We start from the raw sequence: 25,259 nt of genomic DNA, 5'->3' as shown, positions 1-25,259 counted from the left end.
ACCTCATTACGTGGTGGAGTACCAGAAATCTGATGTGCTTGCGATCAAGAGGCCAACACCAGACTAGCAGAATGACCAACACACCGCTGGCTGGGTCAGCGACTAACATTTCAGGGTACGCGCGAGCACAGTTAGGAGACCGATACACCACCATCCAAAACGCAAACTTCTTCACATGTGTTCATGATCAATTTGCAGTGTTGCATCGACATGAAGAACAAACATTGGATCACTTAGCAGCTGATGTCCGAGAAGAACTTCGAGGCCTCCGATGTCGTGTTCACGTTGAGCAGCACCCTAGAGAGTCTAACAACTTGAACACAGCGCATGCAGCTTCTACTCTGGTACATCCTGTGACTCCCATCGCTATGCTTGAGCAGACGGACTACCTTGCAAAAAGGGCTTTTCTGGAAGGTGCTGACGAAGCCTTATGTGAGCAGTTTACGCAATGGTGGGCATACGACAACGTCACATTCATGTGTGCGGCAACGTCGTGGGATGACGACGATGAGAAATCCGTTCTGGCATGCGCTGACTTCTACTACCATGCTTTGGGCCCCAAGCTCATCTATATTTCGAACGCTTCGTCTCGAATCGACGGTGAAAACATCGTTGCGAACATGATGGATTCCTTGATTCAGCAGCAAACACATTACCTACAGTCCATCAACTTGGAGAAGACAAGTCCTCGGAACATGCCGCCAGCGAACGATACAGATCTGACATCCAAGCTGGAAACCTTCAAGAAGAGAGCAATGCTTGGTTTGAGTAGTGGAAAAGATATCCTTCTTATAGTAGAAGGCGTCGCAACGGTCGCCACATCCAATCTCGAGACAGCTCGTCTATGTGAACTTTTCATCCAGAGCCTTAGAGCCATCAATGCCGAAACTAGTGGAAGTAGAATTCGATGCTTGTTCGTTGGACCCGCTTGTGGCAAGCTCTTCAGCGATCACGACAAAGACGTACGCTTCTGTGAGGAAGGCGAGCAATGATGAAGGCTAGCATGACTGAACAATTGTATTTGACACTTTGAACGATTGATGCCTTGACCCTATTTTTCACGATGCTCACTTGCGCAAACGATACCATGACCATGGCCGAATTAACCACGCAAGGTTGCTAGACCAACGTGTCATATTGACTTGTCCGTTGAGAGGCTATACCTAAGCTTATTCTTGTGACGTTTTCATAGTGTTGCAGTAAAGCCGGAGTTGCTGGCTAGTACTGTCCAGCACGATAGGCTCAATTCACAAATAGGCGAGATCGATCAAGATCCTCCTTGTTTTGCGAGAGCAACAAGATCTTGTTGTTGATCCGGGTCAAGGAACGTGTAGGATGTCACAGATGTTGAGTTTCATTCCGTCGAGGTTGTAATGTGGGATTAACGAGTCAGCTTATTGTCGCAAAACCTGCCCAAGCCACAGAGAATAGGCGGGCTGAACCTGATTGCTGCCCTGAAAACGTATGCGGATAGGCTTCGTCACGGGTGGCCCACGTCCGAAGACAATTATGCTCCGGATCCACGGCCTTCACTCTTCAATGCCTGCGCGGCCAGGGTCAGGCCAAGACATGCTCCACCTCATTCATCCTCGCATATCCAAATGTCCTGCAGTACCGATTTGGCGGTCCCTCCACAGTCGAGACAGGAGCTGGAAACTTGCGCTGTGCAAGTGATGCATCACATCGATATGTCGTAGCTGTTGTTCCCTTCGTTCTTAGCCATTATCATCACTGTCGCTCGTTACCAACAATAATAGGGACAATACCACATGCCCAGCCTTACATGCGACGTCAGCCGGTCTGATGCTGCATTCAATCCGCGTGCAATCAGGCTTAAGGAAGCACTAGGAAGCCGACAAATAAGGCAAGAAACAGAAAGGATCGTGCAGGTGATTGCGACGCGACTATGGCTTTGAAAGATATCCTCACTCGTCCTTCGTCCAGTGGAGGAAACAAGAAGAGGTCCAGCACTCGCGAACCTGCGCCTGCCCTACCTATAACAAGCCCTTCGAAGTCAAGCCAAAGTCCAAGGAAGAATCACAGCAAGATAGGATCTTTACACCGCCTGAGCCTGTCCTTCCATCGCAACTCCCTCTCCAATGAGACCAGCTTTGGCCAATACCTGACTCAGGAACCTGGCGAGATCTCACGCAAGAACTCTTTGGCGGTCGGAGATGCCGATCCACTTTCGCGTCCAGGCACGAGCACTACCCCCAAAGACGAGATTGAGCAGTCGCAGTCGAGTTCCGGGCCTTTGTTGCGGAAAACTGTCGAAGAGGAGGAGCAACGAATTGAGGAGGAAGTCACCCCCAAACCACAGCGCTTTAGCCTCATGAAGTTCAAACATGCCTCAGAACCTCAACTATCTACGCGTTTCAAGGAGAAGGAGTCCACCACTGATATCGAAACTGCTCCTTCGCCACCACCTCCTCGCATAATCACTACTGCGCCAACTCAGCAGCTGGACGAAAGACCACCCAAGAAGAAAGAGAGGCTGCTGCCACGCACATTCAACAGCTTCAGAAAGAGCATGATTATACGTGAAGATGGTCTATACCAGTCCAGTCATTTGTCGTCTGTCCAGAACAACGACGGAACAGCTTCGTCCTCTCCCAACCTCATTCGTGCCATGTCTCAGCACAGTCCGTGGAAGAACAATGTCGACGTCCTGTCACCTCCTGCTTATGGAGACGAAGGCAATTCCATGCTTGCCACCCCTGTCCCAAGGATATCAGAATCTGGAGGCTCCGAAGGCAGTTCGGGTTCTCACAGACTCTACGCCCAAACCACGACCACCCGCATCACTGAGACCACTACCACGATCTTCAAGCTAAAGCCGAATAAGAAGAAAAAATCCAAAGACAAAGGTCCTCTCTTTCCTCTACCTGAGAGGCTACCTCATCCTGGCTCAGGTCGAACAAGCATATCGAATGCGAACGATTCTAATGATGCTTTCGCTACTCAGAGATCCACATCCCCGAGCAGGAGGTCTACTCAGGGCATAAGATGGCGCACAAACGTAGATCGAGACAATACTCCAGTCCAATCACCAGCTGCCTCTGCGACTGCTTTGACAAATGCTCCTCTCGGTTCACCTGGTCCCTCCATTTCTCGAATGCAATCCAGTGTGTCCGTAAACTCTGGTGACACTACTCCTACCAGCTCATTAGCACCTCCTCGGCTCGGGGCTAGAGGCCGCTCGTCGACCATGGGGTCCTTGGGACGATCCTCCGATCGCTATGGTGACATACCACCATCCAGCAGAAACTCCACATCCACAACTGGCAGACGCAGTTTCGGCGATATTCTCACTCAACGCCTGCGAAAAGATTCTGCTCCTGTACGACACGGCTCTGGCTCAGGCAGTACTCCGGGCTCAAAGTCAAATTCTTTTCAGCTTGCTCGTGAGCCAGAGCCAGAACTTACCTACCCACGACGCGAGGAAGAAGATACCCCTGCCACCTACCTTGAAAGACTCGAAGCGGCTGTACCCAGAGGCGCCATGGCCACCGTTCTCTGTAAGGGCGCAGACGACTTCTCTAAAACTTGTTTGAGGAAGTATATGAGAGGCTTTTCTTATTTTGGCGAGTCGATCGACTTCTCAATCCGGAAAATGCTCATGGAGGTGATCCTGCCAAAAGAAACTCAACAGATAGACCGACTGTTGGCTGGCTTCGCAGATCGTTATCATGAATGTAATCCGGGTATCTTCACGAATGCCGATGAGGCAAATTTCCTGGCATTTTCGATCCTTCTTCTGCAGTCGGACAACCACAATAAAAACAACAAGCGAAAGATGACCAAAACAGACTACATCAAGAATACCCAAAATGGTCGTATCTCCGTTGCCGAGGATGTACTCGAATGTTTCTATGACAATATTTGCTACACACCTTTCATTCACTTTGACGATGAGGTAGCTGTGAACAACCATCGACTTACCGTGCCAAGACGACGGACCGGATTACGAAGAGCAAAGAGCTCAGAAATGCTTCGTGGTCCTGTGGATCCATATACATTGATCTTGGACAATAAGCTCGAGGCTCTGCGGCCGTCGTTGAAAGATGTGATCGAGACCGAGGACAGTTATTCCACTGCACCCGTTGACTCCAACGACAACCACCGAGCCTTCGTACACGCCGCTGTCATACAAATAGTCTCAGCACGATCGCGGCCTGATGCCTTCACGAATCAGGCAACTATTACAAATCCAGCAGAAGCTCAAGTGGGGCTAGTTAGCATCAAAGTTGCCAAGGTCGGTCTGTTGTGGCGCAAGTCTACAAAGAAGAAGAAAGCTAAGAGCCCATGGCAAGAATGGGGCGTCATCCTGACCGATACCAAGTTGTATTTCTTCAGGGATGTTGGCTGGGCAAAAAAGCTTGTCGCGCAATACGAAGGTCACACCAGAACGTCGTCACGTAACATGCCCTTGGTCTTCAAGCCTCCGTTGACGTCGTTCGATCCTGACGCATGGATGTCACTGGAAGATGCTGTTGCTTTACTGGATTCGAGCTATAAGAGGCACAAAAACGCATTCACATTTATCAAGCATGGCGGCTTTGAAGAAGTGTTTTTGGCCAATAGTGAAGTTGACACTGTAGACTGGATCAGCAAGCTCAACTATGCCGCGACCTTTAGGACTGCAGGAGTGCGCATGCAAGGATTACTAGGCACGAATTACGAAGGCCGCAATCTGTTTCGTAAAGACTCCGAGATCTCAATCAGAACCGACACGTCCCACACGACGGATCGACAGCCATCAGCTGCAGGCAAGACTGATCCACAACTAGCTTGGGAAATCATGTTCTATAGAAGGCAGCTTGTCAGTGAGAAGATAAGTGCGCTTGATGATCATGTCGCCAATGCTCAGAAGGAGCTTGATTACTTACTTAGGAATGCTCGGCATCTACTCGTCCTGCTGCCGGTTCAGCAGAAAACTCGAGAGGGAGTTGTCTATGCTGCAGGACGGATGAATGCCAAGTTGAAATGGACAAGAAGAGAGATATGGCGTGCTAGGACACATCGGGACATCTTGATTAAAGATCTGGAAGCTGAGGCGACGCAAGCCTTCCCGGCACCGCTGACTCGGACTCCTGCAGTCAACACTCCTGCTAAGACGACTCCTACGAAGACGAACAAGGACGCTTTGGTGCGTTCCGAGACAGATCAAACTCTTCGCTCAAACGTGACGAGATCATCAGCAGTCACTACTCCTGCTAGTGCCAGCGCTCGCAGAAGGCCATCGCAGACGATCCTCGAACAGATTAGTACAAGTACCGAAGAGCCACCTGAAATGTCACAACTTCGCCGTCGGTCCGCGAATAGCATACTATCTATGTCTCCTAAACCTAGTCCGCGATACAACGAAGATATCACAAGTGAAGGACGAGACGGGACGCCTTCGATCCGGACTAGTCATTCTAGGCGTTATTCGGCAGGTGGCGACAGTCAGGCAGCCACTGATATTGATGCTGAGGACTTCCTGGGATCCCCACATACCGGCATTGATGGAACGTTTGAGCACAGGTTTCAACGTGGTAGTGAATCGGAACACGATCGACCTACACGACCACAACCACTCCACCTTGTCGAATCCCCCAAGTCTCCCAAAGAACGTACGAGCAGTGTGCGCCGCAGTCTCCACCGCACTCTCCGCGATGCCTCCGGGAATCACAGCATAAACATGCGTGTCCCTCATCATGCCCGTAGTCAGAAAGGGAAAGATTCGGGATCGAGCTTCGCCGCAACCGACGACAATCGAAGCTTCATGTCTGGCGAAAGCGAAGAACTAAAACGAGATCCTACCGGTCGATTTGTACTACATGGCAAGAAAGCTAGCGTCATCACAATGAGTCCGGAATGGCAATTGTCAAGTGAAGATCGAATCAAACTTCGTGAGCAGCTGCTAAAAGAGCAAGCTAGTGAAGATGCCAGCAAGCAGCTTGAAGACACACGTGCTCATTTACACGTTGACACTAGTATGATCGATGCGGGCCGCAAATCGGTTGATGGTGAGCGAAGCATGACCGGTGGTGATGTTAGCCCGACGACGTGCGAAGTTCGAGAGGTGGACGAAGAAGACAGAGACGAACAGTTTCATTCTGCTGACCTGCCTAAGGACTCTCGAAGGAATACAGCGGACTCAAACCGATTCAGCGCCTATTCGGCGGTGACTGCGCCAACTGGGCATGGTGAGACTTTTCACAGCGCCGAGAGCAGTCCGAGGGTACTGTATAAGTACAATCAGGGTTCAGCGGAGGACCAGGACCCCAAACAGCAGCACAGTAGAAAGCCCACTGCCGAAGCAGAAGACAGTGCTGAAGACGACGAAAATGATAGCGAGAGCGAAGTCGATGAACATGAGGAGCCTACCTTCGTTGTTAGGGACTTCGATGGTTTAGGCATCGTGAGAAAGCCGAATACGCAGGAGTTAGATGGCGGAACATAGAGACCCAAGGCTCGCTCCTTGGACAATGGTTCGTGGTTTGTTGCGAAACAAGGATTTCAGCGTGTAGGTAAAATTCGTGAGCAGGAGGCATTTCTTGCGACTGATGTCGTGCTGTATTCCGTGAGTACAAGCAATAGTACTATTCATACCTTTTTCAGTGTATACCTATCCCCTGTAAAACCCATCGACTAGGGACGTACACTGTGTGAAGTCAATGCAAGTACAGCGACTCTCTGAGAGGTAGCATCACGAGAAGCTGTGTACCTGTCGCCAGATTTTGCACGGCAAACACAATGACTTGCTTGGTGCAACATGCGCTGCTGAATGATTGGAGGCTAGGTCGCCAACTCATTTTGAGACTTCATGCTCCTGCTGGGAGCAAGCAGGGTGACACCAGCTTTTCTGCATCTTGTCAAATCTTCAAACAATCTCTCCTTCTTTCGGGAATACCAGGTACGTAAGTTTGTGTGAGCTAATGCAAGGAGCTGTCTTACCCTTGCATCTCGAGCAAATCGAACTTACAGTACCTCGATGAAAGAATCAACATTGTTGACTCGCACGATCGTGTCAGTGACTGTTGCACATGCGGCTCTTTCTCGGAATTTCCTCGTCCGAAGCTGTGAAACACTACCACGCTATCTCGATGGTCAGAATGTTACGCCACGTGTGATTATTTCGTCCAATTTCCGTTTACCTGGGGTTCTGGTTCGTTTATCTGGGGCTCTGGTTGGATCCAAACCTTATGTGTGGGTGTAAGTTTACTTGGCGCGGACACTTCAGCTCACTATTGTGCAATCTGTCACTGGTCTCGAACTTTCTGAGGGCCTGAACAGTCGACCCGTATTTATTGATCCGGGAAGCCTGCGCCCGCTCAAATCCTGCACAGCACGTCTGTGTGGAAGTTGTGGTTGATAGCACATCCTGAGGACTCTCGTTAAGAGAAAGTGATGGAATTCTAGCGGGTGCAGACTTTTTGCAACATCGAGTAGCAGGAGGCGGCTTGTTTGGTGAATGGGGCGAGCCAGATGACTCAGTGGACAACTTGAAGTACGGTTGTTTTCTGGATCATGCGATAGCTGCTTGGCAAAGCCTCATAGCTATGCCAGCTGCCTTGTTGAGACTAGTTCACGGTCTCAGCCAGATCTCGGCAGCTTGGCAGCTCTATCAAGAAAATCCGCCGCACCGTATTCTTTATCAGTCTCTCAAATCTGCAATTTTCAAAAAATCCACCCAAACCCTAAATATGTCCCACCCTCCACCCCCACCCCACCACTATTCACTATGGCCCCTTCCCACGTGGCCACCCTGTCTATTACTGAAAGACTAATCAGAGACCAGAGACTGCAAGTCTTCACCCTCCGCTAGTACGCAATATACACCTACCTCGAGATCGTCTGCAGATCAGAGTAAAGGCAGTCCAGTACGCTATTGGACACGGCCATCCCACTCCGTGGATCTTCTGCGCAGGTGGCCCCCCAATACTGAGAGAAGCCACGAACTGATGTTGACATAAGACGATGCTGTGATGCACAGTGTTCGCAGTCGTGCTCGACAACTCCGAGACAATGGGCTTTGCCCTCTTCGGTGGTCTATACACTCTGCTGAGCTCAACCCCGTCGATGTTCTATAGGCCTACGTCAAAGATCGTTTATCTAAGCACCTTCCCAATTGCTCTGACAGTATGCGCGCAAGCAGGCGCTACCTTCAGGAAGCTTGTGATGCAGTCAAGCTTGATCTTGTTGGCTCGTTGGCAACTTCGATGCCTGACCATTTGCAAGCATGTATAGATGCTGCTGACTGGTCAACCAAACATTGAACTTCTCAAACTGACATTGATCAATATTGACCACTGACTCAACAGAGGATCTATTATCGTCTGTTATACGCTATATCACATGCACTAATAGCCCAGGACCTCGTCAATGAATTTTGTTGGCCATTAGCTCCCCGCATTAGCCAGGCCTTCGCACTAGACTCCAGGCTCTGACTGGATCTGCCAAGCACGGAGACTCCGAAATGATTCGCCGGTTGAGTTTTTGAGCCTGCACACGCCTCAGACCGGCGAATCAGAGTACCTGGATCCCACATGGCGAGTTACACCTCGATAATCAACGGATGCGATAACATCGGAGCTGTTCCCGGATCTGGGAAAATCTAGACCTGCCTCTCGAACCTCGCCAAACTTCTTCAGCACCTGATTTGTCACGGAAGTGTTCTGTGTCCTTGCTCGGTCTTCCTCTCGACCGCGACCATTCCGCGCCGCAGGTCAATGGGTGTCAATTTGACTTCTGCCAAGTCCTGCGACCATCTACCTGGGCCGGCTTTTCAAAGCAGAACTTGCATCTTCCCCCACATGCTTCATCGACCTCTTCCTCAATTGGTCGGTCTACTTCGTTGAATTTAAGATGCCTTTCCAAGAAACTTCCGCATTGGGGCAAGCTGGACAGAAAAGAAGTCTGGGGGAAAAGATGCTGCAATCTCGAATTGGCTAAGTGACATCACTAGGAATCTCGAATCTCTTGGCGAAGACGCTCCTTTAATAGACTTTTAGTAGCACCCACAGTCTGAGACGTGAGTCTGGAGAAGTATAAGTCTGGGGTAAGGATCAGGTATATTGGCACGACACTCCTGGCTACCTCTGTGCTCCTTCCAACTCAACATCCTCACAGTAAGTGGTCTCACCAACAACCACACGACAATCAGCATGTCTTCAGTCAGAAGACTCAGCAATGCTGTCAACTCTATGAGAGCTGTCAGCGTCACTGAGAAGGATATCAAGGCAGATGTCGATCTCATCGAGTCCGCCTCCAATGACTCAGGTCTTGGATTTGATGCAAGGCAGGAGAGGGCTCTCATCAGCAAGATCGATCGAAAGCTCCTTCCACTTCTGACAATCCTTTATCTTTTGTCCTTCCTCGACCGGACCAACATCGGCAATGCCCGTCTATTCGGCCTCGAGAAGGATCTCGGCATGAAAGGTCTTGACTACAACGTAAGCCCTCAACCCTACGCCCTCACATAACGACATCAGCTAACGGAAACAGGTCGCACTCGCCATTTTCTACCCAACTTACATTCTTATTGAGATCCCTAGCAACATGATGTTGAAGAAATGGACACCATCAAAATGGATCGCAACAATTATGTTCGCCTGGGCTATAGTCACAACACTCATGGGTATAGTGAAGAACTACCACGGTCTTTTGGCCGCGCGAATCTTCCTCGGCCTTGCGGAAGGAGGGCTCTTTCCTGGTGTTGCGTTCTTGATCACGACTTGGTACCGCAGACACGAGTGTGGCTTTCGCATTGCTATCTTCTTCTCAGCCGCAACTGCAGCAGGCGCTTTCGGCGGTCTGATTGCGAGAGGTGTCAATGAAATGAACGGCGTTGGCGGACTTGCAGGCTGGAGATGGCTGTTTATCCTTGAGGGTATTCTCACCTTCATCTTTGCCATCGTCGCCTGGTTCTTCCTACACGATTACCCGGATACCGCCAAGTTCCTGTCAAGCGCGGAGAAGGCTGAGGTCAAGAGGAGACTCACGCTTGACTCGTCTGGATTGGCCACCGAATTCAACCTCAAATACGCCTACGACGCTCTTAAGGATTGGAAAGTTTGGGTACATATGTGTATCACCATCGGTGTTTACACTTGCGTCTACTCAGTCGCCCTTTTCCTACCAACCATTGTCAGAACTCTTGGCTACACCAACGCCCACGCTCAACTCATGACCGTTCCACCCTACGTTGTTGCCTGTGTATGCTGTATCTTCACAGGTTGGGCCGGTGACAAGACTCAACAAAGAGGTCTCTTCATGATGGGCGGCATGCTGCTTGCTATTGTCGGTCTTCTGCTCATGCTTTTCGCCGACGCCAAGCACGCTCAGCAAAAGTACGCCGGTGTGTTCCTCTTCTCCATGGGTGTCTATCCCAATGTCGCTCAAGGTGCTGCTTGGCAAGGAAACAACAATGGCGGTACTTTGAAGAGAGGTGTTGCTATGGCTATGCACGTTGGTTTCGGTAATGCAGGTGGTATGATCGCCTCATTCGTCTTCTTGCCAAAGGACAGCCCCAGATTCCAGACTGGATTGTCGATTCTCATTGGTCTTCAAGCCATGAGCTTCGTCCTCAGTGGAATTATGACTACTTACTACAGACGAGAGAACGCACGAAGGAACGCAAATTACAAGGCACCAGAACTATATACTGTTGCTGAGAAGGATCTCGAGAGAGAGAAGGGCGATTATGCTACCTTCTTCAGATTCACTGTATAGATAGAGACAGCATGGGAGCATCTAGAAGTATAAAGAGTTCGTAGACAGACAATAGAATTCTGTCAGTTCAAACAATTTTCTCTGCTGTTTTAGGACCTACGATCGCAGAACCCTCGATAATACAGCGAAAAGGTACTCATGCACTTAGAAATCTGCATCCGCTAAAACGACTCCATGTTCCACTTTCACCCATCACAGCTGTCAAAGTCATGGTCATTGATTCAAACAGTCCTTAACCAGGAATTATACTGGCTTCGATCGTGGAACTATCTTAGCGAGTGCAAACGTCCTGAGTCTACGAGTATGACGAGGTTTACGTAGTACTTGCATAGCCTTCAAGTCGGTTGTCACTTCTCTACAGTACGTTGCCGACCACTGTCGTTAGCAGGCACGCGGTGCTCGTGAAAACCGTCCAGTCAGATGTATGAGGATCGCGCCGAAGTGACCGGACGATTTTGACGGGCCCCACGTGGCAAGCTGAAATTCGCTCGGTGTTGTGGACATTTGTTGTGGAAGGTCGGTCGTATATAGCCTGAAGCACACTACGCATTACCTCAGGTCATTCGTCAAGTGCTTCGAGGTATATTTCCCAATCATCCGAATGTTCAAGAATTCCATGTACTAGAAAAGTAGGCAGCAATCCTGAACGACAGGCCCGAAAGAACCTTGCATTGAGTCTAATGACTGGCAAGTTTGAGGTCTCGCTTGAAAGTGGTAGAACTTCGAATTCTGCATCAAGCCCTTCATCGAGATTGCCGCGACGGAGGCTGAATCTTGGCCGGCTATGCCACGCAATTCCAGAGTTTGTGGCACTGTGTGAGAACAGCTCTCCCATAAAGCTAAAGTCGATGGCACAGGGTAGAGCGTCGTCCACGACTAAAAAAGTCCAAGCCAGAAACCAGCATGTGTGATTGTAGAAGACCTTAAATAGGCGCGACTTGCTGCTATCTTGAGGACTGAATTTCTCGGGACGTATGCCTTTAAAAACAATACGGTCGCTGGACGATGAAAACCCCCTAGCATTTGGGACTTCTAGATGGTTGCGCGGCAGTAATAGGTCAACCTCTTTGTGCTGTTGGGCCTGGTTCTCTAGATCGTTTCGTCCTGGTAACATAGCAAGTCTTTCGTCCCCATCAATTCGCTCGGTTGTTGCGATTGATGAGATAAGCTCTGGAAAGTTCTTCTGCAGCTCTCTAATTCTGTCGTACATAGAGAACTGTATCGGCGGGGTAGAGAAGTTTTCTGGATTTTGTGAATCAAAGATGCTGTCATCCCACTCAGTTTCGCTGTCGTAATACCAATCGTCTGGGTCCAAGTCCTCAGCCATTTGTAGATACACGACAGATAGATCAAAATCGATGTTTTTCAAGGCACCGAATGAGGTGTTGCAGATATTATGTGTATCGCTCCTATGTGCAAGGGCAACCTCGGGTCGCAAACCTGAATTCTGTATCAGTTTATCAGCTGGGGGCGTCGCAGATCTGATGTCTCGACGGTCATATACAGAAGTGGCTTCTCCTGACCATGGACCTGCACGCACAAAATAAGATCGTTGACAGAATACACTAGATGCCAAAGTCAGCAGAGGGCATAGATGTCATGAGTGACGTACCAGGTGATCCACATCCCGGCGTATATCTTGAGCTCATGGTTGCAATCTGGGCACCTGCGGACAATTTGACGCCATTGAACTGCTAGGATGAGACGTTTTACACTCCTGAAGCTGACAGGTGAGTCGAGGTACTCCTGACCGAAGGTTGGGCCATCACGTCGACCAATTGTGATATTGTAGTTTCCCTCTACGACGAAAGATTCAGCGTTGCTGCCTCTGTACCTGTCTAACAAGAAGGCTCTCAAAGTCTCGTGTCCTTGCAGAATCATCAGTGGCACGGACATCTCGCGCGCGTACATGTCCTCGAACACAAAGCTGTCCCCTGAGAATTCAGTCAAAGATCTCAGCGATTTCGCTGAATGAAGCGTGTTTGTCAGAGCAGCAGCAAGCAGCAAAGACGTAAACACAAAGAGCTTCTCGTCCTTGATGCGGTCAAGTAGAGTCTTCAGCCTACCTATGGTGTCCAGAAGGTCGGCAGAAGTAGCATTTTTGAACACAAGCATCGACATTAGGACGGTGAACAACAGCAGAAAATCTCCCAATATGGCCCGCTGTCCTTTGGGCTGATGATTACATCGGCGTCGAGTGCTTGACAAACAAGGAACTCGAGTGACAGCTACATCCTCGGAAGACTGCAGGTCCTTCAGTTGGACTGTGCTAGCACTCCTATCCTGAATTGGTCGAGGAAATTGTGTATATAAATATGCCACTATGCGTTGCAGAATAGGATAGAGTCGTGAAGGATTCAAGCCGTGCTGACTGGTATACTGCCAGAGGAAGCAAAGCTCTCTCTTGAGTGTGGTTGTGCAATTATCACGTCTTTGGTGGGGTTCTACACCTGTGGTGGAATTGGTCGAAGGTTTCGCAGCAATCCACTCAAGCGCAGCATTGGTAGGTGCGGCCGCATCTCCGCGCAATGGTTGTAGGAGCTCCTGGAGGAGACTGACCAGGTCATCTCGACTATTTGAGTGAAGATGCAGGTGCTCTACTACACGGGGGTAGTTGATGTCGCCTGCGTGGACGTGAGCCGAGTCACGGGCGATGATAGGACCATAGGACTTCGGTAAGACCTGGTTACGCCTGTCGTTGTCAGACATGACGTCTCATGCGCCGAAGTCATACTGTAATGAACGCGTACTTCCTGCGATAGCACGGCAGACATATCGAGACGAGCCAAAGCCAAGTTAACGCAGTTACCAAATCTCAGCCGCAATTCCTACAGCTGGGCGATGCAGGGCGTGTAGTCGGCCAACCTTCCTCGTCACTACAGGTCCAGGCAGCCTCGACGATGACTCGAGTGATCACATGTGACCGTGAACAGACTTGCAGAACATCGAACAGATTCACAAAGCTGGGAGTATATCATACGGCAAGACCAACGAAGGACAACATTACACGTACGGCCAGTCACACTTGCGAACACCTGACGTTGGAAAAGGGCGTGGTTCGTCTGAGAAAGTCAACGGACCACATGTCACTCCCGAACATTGGCAATTGATGCTGGTGAAGATGTCTCCGAGTTGCATGCTTTATTCGGGGTCTCTTCGATTGGCTGCATATGTGTTGCAGGCGAAAAAACAAAGTCGAAGTTCATTCGATTCGTGTCAAAAATGTGCCAAATTGACCCGAACTCCTGCTTCCGATAGCCTGAGTATCACCTTTATGACCAGGTGTTCTATTGCTCCTTGCTTGTATCCTCCCTTCGAGCCATCATTAACACTGTCTATCACTCAAACTGCGCCGTTGTGCGACTTGCAGTGCTTGTGCTAGTATGTTTCACATCTGGTCGTCCTCCTGGTTGTGCTTGATCAATGGCGAGATATTCCCATTCTGCTTGATAGTAAACATCCCTTCTGTAACTGCTTTCTTGCATTGCTTGTAGGACCGCTTGTGGCCTTTGTTCGTCTGCACCGTGATATCGAGTTTCTTGAGGGCTTGGCCGTATACAGCTCTGAACCATCGCACGAGGTATCCGAGATGTTCTATACACAGTTTCTCTCTCTTCGACTCGATGACAATAGTCTCCGAGCTAATGACTGTTGATGTGTAGGACACATGTTCAGGTTCGTCAGAAACGACATGAAAGACGAGAACCTTCACTCGAGCCTGGCTTTCCTCCAGCCACGTCATGACCCACTCATCAGTGTCGAAGATGGCGTAGAGTTTCAGCACGCTCTTACTCAATCTTAAGTACTCAAGTGCTCCAATAGTGAGGAAGTCGTGCATCCGCTTCATGTCGCTGAGCCCGCCTACCTGCCAGGGGTCGAATGGCGCGTTGAAGAACTTCAATCGTCGTACACGGGCGTCGCTGCCATGCATGAGGTCACCGACGTTGACAAAGTGGTCGTGGATCTCAAAGGTTGTCTCTTTCCAAAACCAATACTCAGCTTCTTCTTTGACCTGGTTACAGGTGAGGAATAGATCAACGAACGTAGGACGAGGTTTGGCGGCGACGACCTCAGACTGATCTCGGTTGATGTCGGCTCTCTTCTTGTCAGGGACATCATCATTGGTGTCAGGAGCTCTTTCAATAACAGAGAACATATCATGTATCCAATCGAGGTGCAACCGTGGCGCATTTTTTGTCTATCGCTTGCCCTCTGGCGATTTGATTTCGATGTTGGACGATTGAAACAAGTACTTGTAAAAGTTGTTCCGTATCTCGGCTGGAATGTCTACCAGCCATTGCTTTGAAGACATGGTTGAATTTGATCTGGAGTAATGAAGGTTGACGACTTTTGTTCACAGTCTGCAACTTTGTGCTGGGATACAAAAGAGTAGTGGAAAATTGAGAGAAGAATAGCCTTGAATAGACGAGTTTGTCAATCTTTCGTCTCATACCTGATGTTTGCTCCTAGTGACATAGGTTTCACTAAGCGACAACCACGTTACACTTCGCTGCAGTGACTAACTATACTTGAGACAACGACGTATAGACCAAGCAAGGACATCTTTCGAGCAAGAATAGCTATTGGAACGATCTTTTAGCTGAGTATATTCTCTGATGTCTCGGTGCGCATCCGCCTCAATGCACTACATAGCTTTATATGAGTGCCACGGTATTTGTCCCCAGATCGCGTCACACCGAACTCAGAACACGAAGAACTCGAGTCATCAAGAATTCAAGTGCATACTCATCGTGGTCATCTCGTTTCATTCTCACCTATGGTGACATTGAGCCTGCTCGATAGCATTTGGAAGGCAAAAGTATAATTAGGATTCAAGGACCTTGAAGCATGTTGGTACGCTCGTCGACGTTAGAGTGTAGATAGTTCTCGTTCTAAGCACGGCTAGTGGTATTGAGAGACAGGAAAAGTGTACTCGGAGCAGACAACGAGAATCAAGAGGTGATCAATTCAGACTCGTTTTGTCCTGCCTACCAATAAATGAAACAACGACGAAAAGATTTTATCCATTGATGTTGGACTAGAAACGAAGATCAAGGCTCGCTGTTATGAATTTAACAGTCTTCCGAGTCGATTGAGTCGGTCAAAGTTATTTTCAGTGCAAGGTGGGTGTTGGCAGCCTAGAGCTGAGAAACATTCGCCGAGCCGCAACGATTTTCATCCTACACATGCTGCGAACTCTACTAAACCACGCGCCAGCAGCACAAGAAGCAGATATGCGACTCGATAATACCGGAGAGCCGTTTTGCGGCAGATCAGTATCATAGCTAAGCCTTATAACCATGGGTTTGTGTTCACAATCTAGATACGAACGGAATGTTTCTCCTTCTGCCATTGCTTTCGCCGAACGAGACAGGCAACGACGAAGCCGAGGGGCATTTCGGACAATTTATACAATCTTTAGTAGCACACTTTTCTTCATGTGATTTTGCTAGCAAACGTTGTCGAAGACTCGATGACCAACGCATGCTTATTAGAGCCTCAATAAGCATCGATCCAATCATCGGCAAAAGACAAGCATTATGAGAACAATCTTCAAACGCTTGGGCCGTTTCAGAACTGCGGATGGGGATGTACTTTATGGCGAATTTGAAGAAGGACAAGGACTGGACTCGACAGTGCCAGTCTACAAAGGCGAGATGCCATGGGACCTCGAATCTACCGATCGTACAGCGGTTGTCACCGAGGTAAACACATTCAGCACTCTCGCGTCTCTAGCACGGCTAAGCTGAGATTTAAAACTGCAGATCCTGAGTCCTTTGCCAAAAGTCCCGATAATCTACGGTATTGGCCTCAACTACAGGCAGCACATAGAAGAAGCAAAGTTTCCGGTCCCCGGGTACCCAACTGTATTCACTAAACCACCAGGTAAGTTCGCCAATATGATCAATGACAGTCATTGTACTCATGCATTCATGCCAGACAGCCTCACTGGACCATTTGATGACATCGAAGTCGATCAAGATTGCAAAAACATGGACTATGAAGGTGAGCTTTGCGTTGTCATCGGCAAAGACTGCAAGGGTTTTCAGGTTGGGGACAATATTCAACAATACATCCTCGGTTATACAGTAGGCAATGATGTCTCTTCTCGTTTCTGGCAGATGCCGGAACGCTCCGGTCAACAACACGGCTATGCTAAGTCGTTTGACAAATTCTGTCCCATAGGTCCAGTCCTCGTGTCCACTGAATTGATCAATGACCCAGCAACTTTGCAACTCACAACTACCGTCAATGGAGAGCAAAGACAAACCACGAGTACGAGTGACCTACTGTTCGACATTCCAACGATTATTCAGCACCTAAGTAGGGGCACGACGCTGCGAAAAGGCACAGTCATTATGACAGGCACGCCTAGCGGAGTTGCTGCATTCATGAAGCCTCCAAAATGGCTTGCCGATGGCGACGTCGTTGAGATAGGAATCTCAAAAATTGGAAAGATAAGAAATACAATGAACATTCAATCTTGAATGTCAAAATTATGCAAGCCATACAAGCGCTTGTCTGGATAAATGTTCGATCCATTTGCACGTGCTGAATGAGACAGACGATTTTCTCTGGCATCGCAAAGTCATACAATCGATAGAATAGAAGTGGTAATGGCGCCACATATGCAAACAGTGGTCATAACTTTGCACTATACAGACACATGCGTGGCATGAATATCTACCAGAGAGCTGATTGGCTGCCGGCTAGTAGTGATGAAGCTCTCCAGGAAATGCAAAATTGATCCCGTCGAGATCCATATCTGCAGGCACGAGCGTGCTCCATTGCTCAATGTCAGCGTCTCGAGAAATGTCATTATCCTGCTTTAACACGGTCAGCTCATACATCAAAGTTGGACGCGTGCTGCAAGACCTACCCTATGCATATCATCACAGAAAGAAAGCTCTGGGTCGTGTTCGCCCTGTCCGTCTTCGTTTTGAACAGCATGTTCAGCAACTTCCGGTAGCTCGTGATCGTGGTCTTCACCTGAAGTAGCAATGTTTCGGGCCTTTTCGGCGACTCCTTGGGCGAGGCTCGCTAGTTCTTTAGCAAATTGCATGGATACTGTGGAATTTGTGGCGATATGTAATCGCGTGAAAAACCCAACTCCTAAATCCATCAGAGATAGTGCCAGCGGAATCTGGTTATGTGTGGGATTCTGTAAGATGCAGATAAATAGATTGACCAAAACGTAGATGGGTGTGAAAAAGCTGAGCCTAAATGATGTCGCTTAGCTATCTATGCTTGAAGATAGTAGTGTTGTGATAACACTTACGGTACTGGAGTCGCAGCATCGATGTGCACGTAATGCAGTGTTAGCATTGCAGCATGGCACGTCTCCACCACATACACGAAAGATCTTTCTGCTTCGGCACGAAGGACAGGCTGTGACACGAGTCCAAGCAAGGTTCTGCTCCATGGATACGTCAACGTGTTGTGTATATCTAGCATAGTCGTATGATAAAAGCAGTTGAGGTAGACGGTTTGTTGCAGGTTGATGCCAGTCGGCAGTCGATTTGGGTTGACTGGATTGCCAAGGGATATCTCCGGTTCCAGTCTCGTTCGAAGATCCCGCAACTGCCAATCCAGCTCTGCAACGATTCTAGCCAAATCTTGTGCTCCTGTCTGGAGGACTCTGATACTAGATAGGCGTTTGGATATGGTTGATGAGAACCGAGCTAATTGAATCAGGATATCCACATATTTCAGGTTGAAAGCCCCATGGAGCAGAGGCGCCTTAGGAATTGGGCAGGTTACCTCACTGTCATCGATAATCTGAGAATGATGGGTAAGCTGAAGGAAGCATCATGAAGTGAATCATACTCACGGACGGTCTTCCCGATTGCTTGATGATCTGCTTCTCCAGGCAGTAAAGAGCCCAAAATAGAGAACTTCTTTGTGAGTGTTCATGTGACGACAGATTCCAGCCCGGTGCTGGCTGACGATGTAATCCCTTAGCAACAGCTAGGGCCAGAGCATTGTTGCAAAGCATGTATTCCAGACAAGGACTTCCGAAATTTTGGGAATAGTAAGCCTGTCCGTGTCAGAGGAGCCCACAATTTGGAGCAACAGACACGTACCATCACCGTGAGAGCTTGAATACTAGTAATCGATGTTTGAAACAAAATTGTCCCGGCAAGTAGTGCCAGTGCGTTTTCGAAGTATGACCATGCCGTATTGTTGGCTTCGTGAAAGGAGAGGGATTCAGAAAGAATTATCCGGCATCCTGACGCATAGATCGTGTGACGAAGCGCATGCCACGCCGTATCCTGATCGGCAGATGCGCCCTGCAGATATAGTCTTAGTTGAGCTTCAAAAGTAGGCCGATGCACAATTCCCATCGCGGCATCCAGCGCATGGTCAAAGTATGCTAGAGGTTGTTAACGTCAAAACCGTGTAAGACTCAATATCATGAGCCTCCCACTCTTACCTGAGGTGTATTTCCAAGCTGTTACAGGATTCGGATCCGGCATACGATGAACAGATAGTTCTTTCGAAAGCCTTAGCCTTTTCGTGATATCAGCGGTAAAGGCTTGCGCTGATTGACGGAAGCCTGCATGTCCGGTCTTGGACTCGACCCATCGCACGCCTGATTGAGAACAGAGGGACAAGCAAGATCGTGGACCTGAGCACAAACTTGAATCAGCCTTTAGCTTCGCAATCGAGATTGAATTTACCATGATACTCCCAGTTTGCCTGTATAAGTCAGTGACTGTCTTTTGATACAGCCAAGGGTCTAGCTAGAGCATTTGCTTACAAATTCACCTGATGGGATACTGTCTTCTTCGCATGCTTCTACAGCCTGAGAGAACGGATTGCTTTCGACGCTGGTCAAATGCCCATCGTTGCCAGAGACTCGGGGGCTGCCTGCTCTGCTTCCAGCACCACAACTGATGGACCCCTGTCGAGCGACGTCTGAAGATTCCCGGAATGGAGGAATTGCAGCACCACTTGCTAGACGCGACCTATTTGCTGTGTTTGTGGACGATGTGGCGTCTTGGGAGTGTTGCGTGTGGTGACTGAACAAGGATTCATGTGTCGAGTCAGGACGGAAAGACTGGTGAGCTGACACTATTCCTTCGCTAGCCACAGACGCATCATCGTTTCGTCGTTCGTGGGCAAGACGTGCAGTCTCGAGTGTCGCAACAGCAGATGCGGGAGGGCTGAGGAAGGCAGCCTCATCGAGGAACGTTGTAGCTCGGGGCTGCACATTTGCACAGCCCAGCGACTTCGAAGCAGCGATCGACCTGCTAGATTTGTTACGCAAACCGGAAGCTCGACTTTTTTGCGGCTGTGATGAAGTCGTCGTGCAGACCTTCGCGTGATCGAGGCAATTAGCACAGGAGTTAGAATCGTCCCGGTTACCTAGCGAAAATCATCGGCCTCTGGAAATGTGCCAGAAATGGTCTCAACTGACATCGAATCTTCTTCAACTTGCAATAATCGCAAGCAGTTGGCCGCTTCGGGCGCGCTCCACGGGTTGAAGGACGAGAAACGGCAAGTGCGACTGCAGGATCTCCAGTCATTCTTCGTGCTCATTGTGACTGCCAGTACTGTAGTGATTTGCATCACGAAACCTACTGCGCGTGGCGCATGGCCCTGGAAACCCGCGCCATGCACTCCAGAAAGAATTTTCTCACAGGCGTGGGGTGGGTGTGGAGATGTGGGGATACGGAGACTACTAGTGTATGTATCACGGACGGATTGTAACAGAAGAAGCGGTTCACAATCTCACTTTCCTACTCTTTAACACAAAAAAGCCTTTTTCGATACTGTACCCCTGAATGTATGTCGTACCCTATTACAATTAGTATATACTTGTACGGGAAACTTAGGGCTATCTATTAATACTAGTCTCGTGTCAGTTCCTATCCTTGCTCAGCCGGGACACTACCAGGCGTTTCATGTCTAGACTGTACTGTGGTAGATGCCAAATCGACTTTTGAGAAACGAAGGTGGTGCGCATTTTTGCTTCTCGGGTCCGGAGAGGAATCACCGAACGCTTTTGTTCGGCCTCCTCGTCATTGTGTGGAACCACAACTATAGTGTCTTTGCAGTTTGTCTCCGACGACTCCGGAAGCATCTCCATGGTAGATGGAGAGGGGCATGTTCGCCAGCAAAATAGTCCCGCCGTTCCAGAGACCACGGCTCAGCCCAGTTTTTAGGACGAAGGAAGTCTTGACTTGATATTCTTCTACTGACCAGTGAAAATGCGCCCGTAGCTGCGCACCCACGGAGTGGTGGCATCTCCAATGTGGGGCTCATTTCTGCACAGTCTCTACTGCCAGTTGATGCAGCAAGCGTCCTATTCTGCTGTTGCCAATAGCAGGACGTGAACCTTACACTGAAATTGTGACCACCATTATCTCTGGTTGTCAACCTCAAGCCTCCTCTAGTCAAATATTCCGCTCACTTGTCACGCCCAGTATCATGCCTGATGATCTGACCGAGAAGGTGCGACTCTTGTTCACCAAAGCTTTTGCTTCCGCGGATCAAAGAGGCTCCGAGGCTGCAGAAGCCTTTACACAATGCTTTGTGCAAGATGCACAGTTGAGAACTGCAGCCGGAACATTCAGTGGTCAGAAAGGTGAGAGCTCATCACATTCCAATCAAAGGCTCCGTTGTCTTGTGAAGCCTTCATGTGACAGTTGAAGCCGGTGATGTCTTTCAGGACGAATTCGCGGCAGCAAATTGACATGGGGTTTTCCATAGAAATCCTGCAATCACGCCAGAGTTCGTGGAACGGGATCGAGTCACGCAAGCACACATTGAAACAGCTATACAAAAATACCAATGGTGCCAATGAGTTCCTGGTCCTCGGCAATTTGGAGCTCGCAAAGGTCAATGGTCATGTCACGGACAGTCGGTTCTGTGCAAATGCTTCTGTCGAGCAAAATGAAGATGGGATGGTTCGCTTTGTGTCGTACGAAGCCTTCGCGGTATGTCAAACACTATCTCTGTCGAAGCTGATGCAAAGAACCAGCTCCTTGCATGAGATCTGCGACTTGACCATGTGTGCAATGTTAATACGAGCTTTTCTAGGAGTCACCACCTCCAGCTGCCGCTACTGCTGCAGCAAAGAGTCAAGATTAAACTAAGGAAAGGCGGAAGTCGAATATAGCAGACCTCCTGTGAGTGAGATGGACAGTAGGACAGCTGGACTCCCAAAGATTTGGCCTGCATCCAAGTGCTTCTATGTTTAGGACATTATTCGGGTTGTAAGCGTGGTAGTCGAACCTCGTGATTTTCGGGAACAGGTGGTACGCTTTAAACGTATTGGCTGATCTGTTTGTTACGTGAATTTAGCAAGCTTGGCTCTTGAACGGCTATCCATTTGTGTTCGGGCAAAACACACTGCTCTGCAACCTTTCCGAATCTGTGTCTTACCCCGAACTAGTATGACGATCTTCTCATAATGGCCATGTGGAACGAGTTTCTGGCACGAGACCAGGGCCTCATAACTTCAGTCCTCTTCGTTATACCAAATTGCAACAGCTTTGGTACAGCGCCGATCGTATCTCACACAGAGCACTTCGCGCACTTCCTTCATCGCAACAATGGTTGCGAATTTTGACGAGGATGTTGAGCGGGTCATTAGTCCTAGCAAACTGGCTCATGTCGTGCTGCGGACCAACAACCTGGAGAACATGGTCACCTTCTACAAAACATTTCTTGGTGCCAAAGTAATTTACGAGAACGAGATGCTAGCCTTCCTCTCTTACGATGAAGAACATCATCGTATCGCCATCCTGGGTGTGCCCGGTACTCAAGCGAAGCAGCAGACGACCTGCGGCCTGGAACACATCGCCTTCACTTTCAGCTCGCTCACGGACCTTCTGCTCTCGTACCGACAGCGAAAGCAGAAAGGGATCTCGCCGTTGTGGCCGGTCAATCACGGCCCGACAACGTCGATTTACTACAGAGATCCAGACGGTAACATGATTGAAACACAGGTGGACAACTTTGACGATCCGGATGCTGCCACTGAGTTCATGAAATCTAAGCACTTCAGTGAAAATCCCATTGGTGCTGACTTTGACCCTGAAGAGTGGATTGAACAGCTTACTGCTGGCAAACCAGAGAATGAGCTCAAGGTCAGAAAGGAAGTGGGACCTCGTGGGCTGCCCGACTTTTTCTAGTTTGCAAGTGTACCAATTTGTTGCTTTCTCTCAGTCCGTGGGATTCTGAGAGCGTGAGAGCGTTGGGCCCTGAACAAACCAAAGAATGACACGATCTTCGCTGTTTGTCTAGCACTTGCAGCAATCAATACATGGAAGTACATAAGATATCGCAATTCTTCCAAGATTTCACTTCGTAATGTTCGTTGTTCCGTAGCAAAGCTGAAAACCCACCACTTGCGGCTTGTCGAAATTGAGTGATTGACAGAATCCTGCTATCGCATAGACATGTCAGCTACAGAAAGTCGGTCAAGGAAGCTGAATCCAAAACTTCAACGCCATCAACATCTCCTGATCTACCTTTGAAAGTCGCCCATTCTTTCCAGAGTGAATTCATCGACTTGTGATCTAGTTTGGCTTGTAGAAGTAAAAGCACACGCAACATGTTCCTGCTGCTTCATGACGGGCAAAGAGCCCTCGACTCTGCCGCTGACTGTCTCCAAAATCTTCATGGCTGTCTCGAGATTTTCGAGGGCGTATGCTCTCCAGGCCACGTGTTGATCAGGACGAATGAGGACGAGAGGCTTCTCATAGATACCTCTAGCATGATCTTCACGAGAAAGGTCAACCACATCGAGAACAAGCCTTTGCTTGAGAGCAGCATGCACCATGTGATCTTTCCCACATTCAGTGACTGTAAAGCTAAGCAAGGTCCAGTGCTTGCCGAATTTATCGTAGATAGCACTGCCATCGGAGAGGAAGAGGGAAGGAGCACGGCTTCCTGGCCAGGTCGTCGGCGTGAATCGGCGGACATCCCATGGAGGTTCTCTTTCACCTGGGTCCCTTATGATCACCGGTGAATCATAACGATAGCCCATCTCAATCCCCAAGTCCTTGTTCTCGCCATCGTGTTGTTGGTAATGGTTGTGTATCTTCTCCCTCAAAGCAATACCTTCTACTGTCGTAGCATCTACGCGCTTTGGATCTCCACCATTGATGATAGCTTCCAGGTCTTGATGGACCTTGAAATGTACACCTGAATGCTCCACATTACGCATGGCGACTGGACGACGTTCCAATTCGTAGGAAGTCAGCAAACCCTTGCCACCATTGCCATTGATGACTGCAGCTAATTTCCAACCCAGGTCGAAGGCATCGCCTATCCCCATATTCATGCCGTAACCACCGGTAGGGATGTTCTGGTGCGCTGCATCACCAGCCAGAAAGATACGATGATGTGGACCGTGCCACGTCCGAGTGATGGCAATGTTGGGTCGCCAAACGGACCTGACAAGAATCTCGTCTATCTCAATGTGAAAGTCGTCGTAAATACCACCCAAGGCTCGATAAACTGCATCCTTGGACTCAATCTTGTCTGTGTCGACGTCCAAAGGTAGAAACAAATGCACTGTAAAGGTTTCCACTTCATCTTGAGCGATGATAGCAGCACCAAACCCACCATGAGGCTGTAAGAAGAAGATATGCCAGAAGCGACCCTGTTTGTGAAGACGTTGTAGATCACGAGACTTGAAATGAACGAGCAATGCGCAAGCAGGACTATATGGTGTCAGTCGAACGAACATACAAGGAAATGGCTTCTGCTTACATAGGTCCACCGTCTATAGGTATTTGCAATGACCTTCGGACTTTACTGGAAGCGCCATCACACCCTGCTACAAAATCGGTCACGTATGTTTTGGTGACACCGGTGTCGCAATTCACGACGATAGTCCGAACATGATCATCCGTTTCTTGAACGTTGTCCACACGCCATCCGTAGTGAAGGTCAATCAATGGATCTCTGTCACATATCGCGCGGAGCCATCTTTCAAAGATAGCTTGCGACATGCGTTGCCAAGGTTCACGAGGTTGCGAGCCATCATTTACCTCCTCGATAAGTTGGCGAAACTTGTCGACACCGGGCAGATCCCAACGCGTCAATGGCTCCTTCACGGAGAGACCTGACGAGATAAGAACATGCTGATCTAGATGAGGAGGGACACCTTGACGACGTAAATCGTCTGCAAGGCCTATCTTTCGGAACAGTTCCATCGAACGAGCATTAGTTAGGTCCATCTTTGGCCAGCTGGTTGTAGTTTTATTCCGCTCGAACAAGATTGACCTGACCCCGTAGAACGAAAGCACTCGAGCCAGCAGTAACCCGACTGGTCCACCACCAGCTATCAGCACGGTGCCCTGAAGTACTTCTTCACAACCTCCATCTTGATTAGTGTTGTAATCGCCCATTATTCTGACTATCTCTTGAAGCAGAGTAGGATGTCAGCATGAACGTATGAATTGAGCAATCAATCCATTTCTATAGGTACAATGCGATGTTTGTGGCGAATTCAGGTTGAGAATGTTGTATCACATCGATGAAGCAGTGAACTGACGAGTCGAATGCACACAGGCAAAGTA

The 25,259-nt window shown here is 49.0% G+C and overlaps 10 protein-coding genes across 10 annotated transcripts; 6 read left to right on the top strand and 4 right to left on the bottom strand.

Annotated features, from left to right (window-relative positions):
• Positions 1–71: 71 nt before the first annotated feature.
• LTR64_002286 (uncharacterized protein) lies at positions 72–992 on the top strand (the record flags this gene model as incomplete). Its single annotated transcript, XM_064896658.1, has 1 exon — positions 72–992. The coding sequence occupies one exon, from the start codon at positions 72–74 to the stop codon at positions 990–992; it is 921 nt and encodes a 306-aa protein (XP_064755608.1).
• Positions 993–1,906: 914 nt separating this feature from the next.
• LTR64_002285 (uncharacterized protein) lies at positions 1,907–6,448 on the top strand (the record flags this gene model as incomplete). The annotated part of the gene is made up of 1 exon (XM_064896657.1): positions 1,907–6,448. One exon carries the CDS (start codon positions 1,907–1,909, stop codon positions 6,446–6,448), a length of 4,542 nt encoding a protein of 1,513 aa, XP_064755607.1.
• A 2,704-nt stretch (positions 6,449–9,152) lies between these two features.
• LTR64_002284 (uncharacterized protein) lies at positions 9,153–10,719 on the top strand (the record flags this gene model as incomplete). The annotated part of the gene is made up of 2 exons (XM_064896656.1): positions 9,153–9,440; positions 9,493–10,719. The coding sequence occupies 2 exons, from the start codon at positions 9,153–9,155 to the stop codon at positions 10,717–10,719; spliced, it is 1,515 nt and encodes a 504-aa protein (XP_064755606.1).
• Positions 10,720–11,278: 559 nt separating this feature from the next.
• Positions 11,279–12,840, bottom strand: LTR64_002283 (uncharacterized protein; the record flags this gene model as incomplete). The annotated part of the gene is made up of 2 exons (XM_064896655.1): positions 11,279–12,284; positions 12,332–12,840. The coding sequence occupies 2 exons, from the start codon at positions 12,838–12,840 to the stop codon at positions 11,279–11,281; spliced, it is 1,515 nt and encodes a 504-aa protein (XP_064755605.1).
• A 1,267-nt stretch (positions 12,841–14,107) lies between these two features.
• Positions 14,108–14,875, bottom strand: LTR64_002282 (uncharacterized protein; the record flags this gene model as incomplete). The annotated part of the gene is made up of 1 exon (XM_064896654.1): positions 14,108–14,875. One exon carries the CDS (start codon positions 14,873–14,875, stop codon positions 14,108–14,110), a length of 768 nt encoding a protein of 255 aa, XP_064755604.1.
• A 1,384-nt stretch (positions 14,876–16,259) lies between these two features.
• Positions 16,260–17,207, top strand: LTR64_002281 (uncharacterized protein; the record flags this gene model as incomplete). The annotated part of the gene is made up of 3 exons (XM_064896653.1): positions 16,260–16,424; positions 16,485–16,605; positions 16,660–17,207. 3 exons carry the CDS (start codon positions 16,260–16,262, stop codon positions 17,205–17,207), a joined length of 834 nt encoding a protein of 277 aa, XP_064755603.1.
• A 222-nt stretch (positions 17,208–17,429) lies between these two features.
• Positions 17,430–19,196, bottom strand: LTR64_002280 (uncharacterized protein; the record flags this gene model as incomplete). The annotated part of the gene is made up of 6 exons (XM_064896652.1): positions 17,430–17,543; positions 17,600–17,939; positions 17,999–18,498; positions 18,551–18,757; positions 18,804–19,093; positions 19,154–19,196. 6 exons carry the CDS (start codon positions 19,194–19,196, stop codon positions 17,430–17,432), a joined length of 1,494 nt encoding a protein of 497 aa, XP_064755602.1.
• Positions 19,197–21,153: 1,957 nt separating this feature from the next.
• Positions 21,154–21,816, top strand: LTR64_002279 (uncharacterized protein; the record flags this gene model as incomplete). Its single annotated transcript, XM_064896651.1, has 3 exons — positions 21,154–21,310; positions 21,436–21,662; positions 21,766–21,816. The coding sequence occupies 3 exons, from the start codon at positions 21,154–21,156 to the stop codon at positions 21,814–21,816; spliced, it is 435 nt and encodes a 144-aa protein (XP_064755601.1).
• A 464-nt stretch (positions 21,817–22,280) lies between these two features.
• On the top strand, positions 22,281–22,862 carry LTR64_002278 (uncharacterized protein; the record flags this gene model as incomplete). Its single annotated transcript, XM_064896650.1, has 1 exon — positions 22,281–22,862. The coding sequence occupies one exon, from the start codon at positions 22,281–22,283 to the stop codon at positions 22,860–22,862; it is 582 nt and encodes a 193-aa protein (XP_064755600.1).
• Positions 22,863–23,197: 335 nt separating this feature from the next.
• On the bottom strand, positions 23,198–25,088 carry LTR64_002277 (uncharacterized protein; the record flags this gene model as incomplete). The annotated part of the gene is made up of 2 exons (XM_064896649.1): positions 23,198–24,398; positions 24,448–25,088. The coding sequence occupies 2 exons, from the start codon at positions 25,086–25,088 to the stop codon at positions 23,198–23,200; spliced, it is 1,842 nt and encodes a 613-aa protein (XP_064755599.1).
• Positions 25,089–25,259: the final 171 nt, after the last annotated feature.

Source organism: Lithohypha guttulata (assembly GCF_036872675.1).
Source record: "Lithohypha guttulata strain CCFEE 5908 chromosome Unknown scaffold_2, whole genome shotgun sequence".
NCBI classification, from domain to species: domain Eukaryota; kingdom Fungi; phylum Ascomycota; class Eurotiomycetes; order Chaetothyriales; family Trichomeriaceae; genus Lithohypha; species Lithohypha guttulata.
The sequence above is the reverse complement of the archived record's forward strand: the minus strand, read 5'-3'. Positions and strand labels throughout refer to the sequence as shown.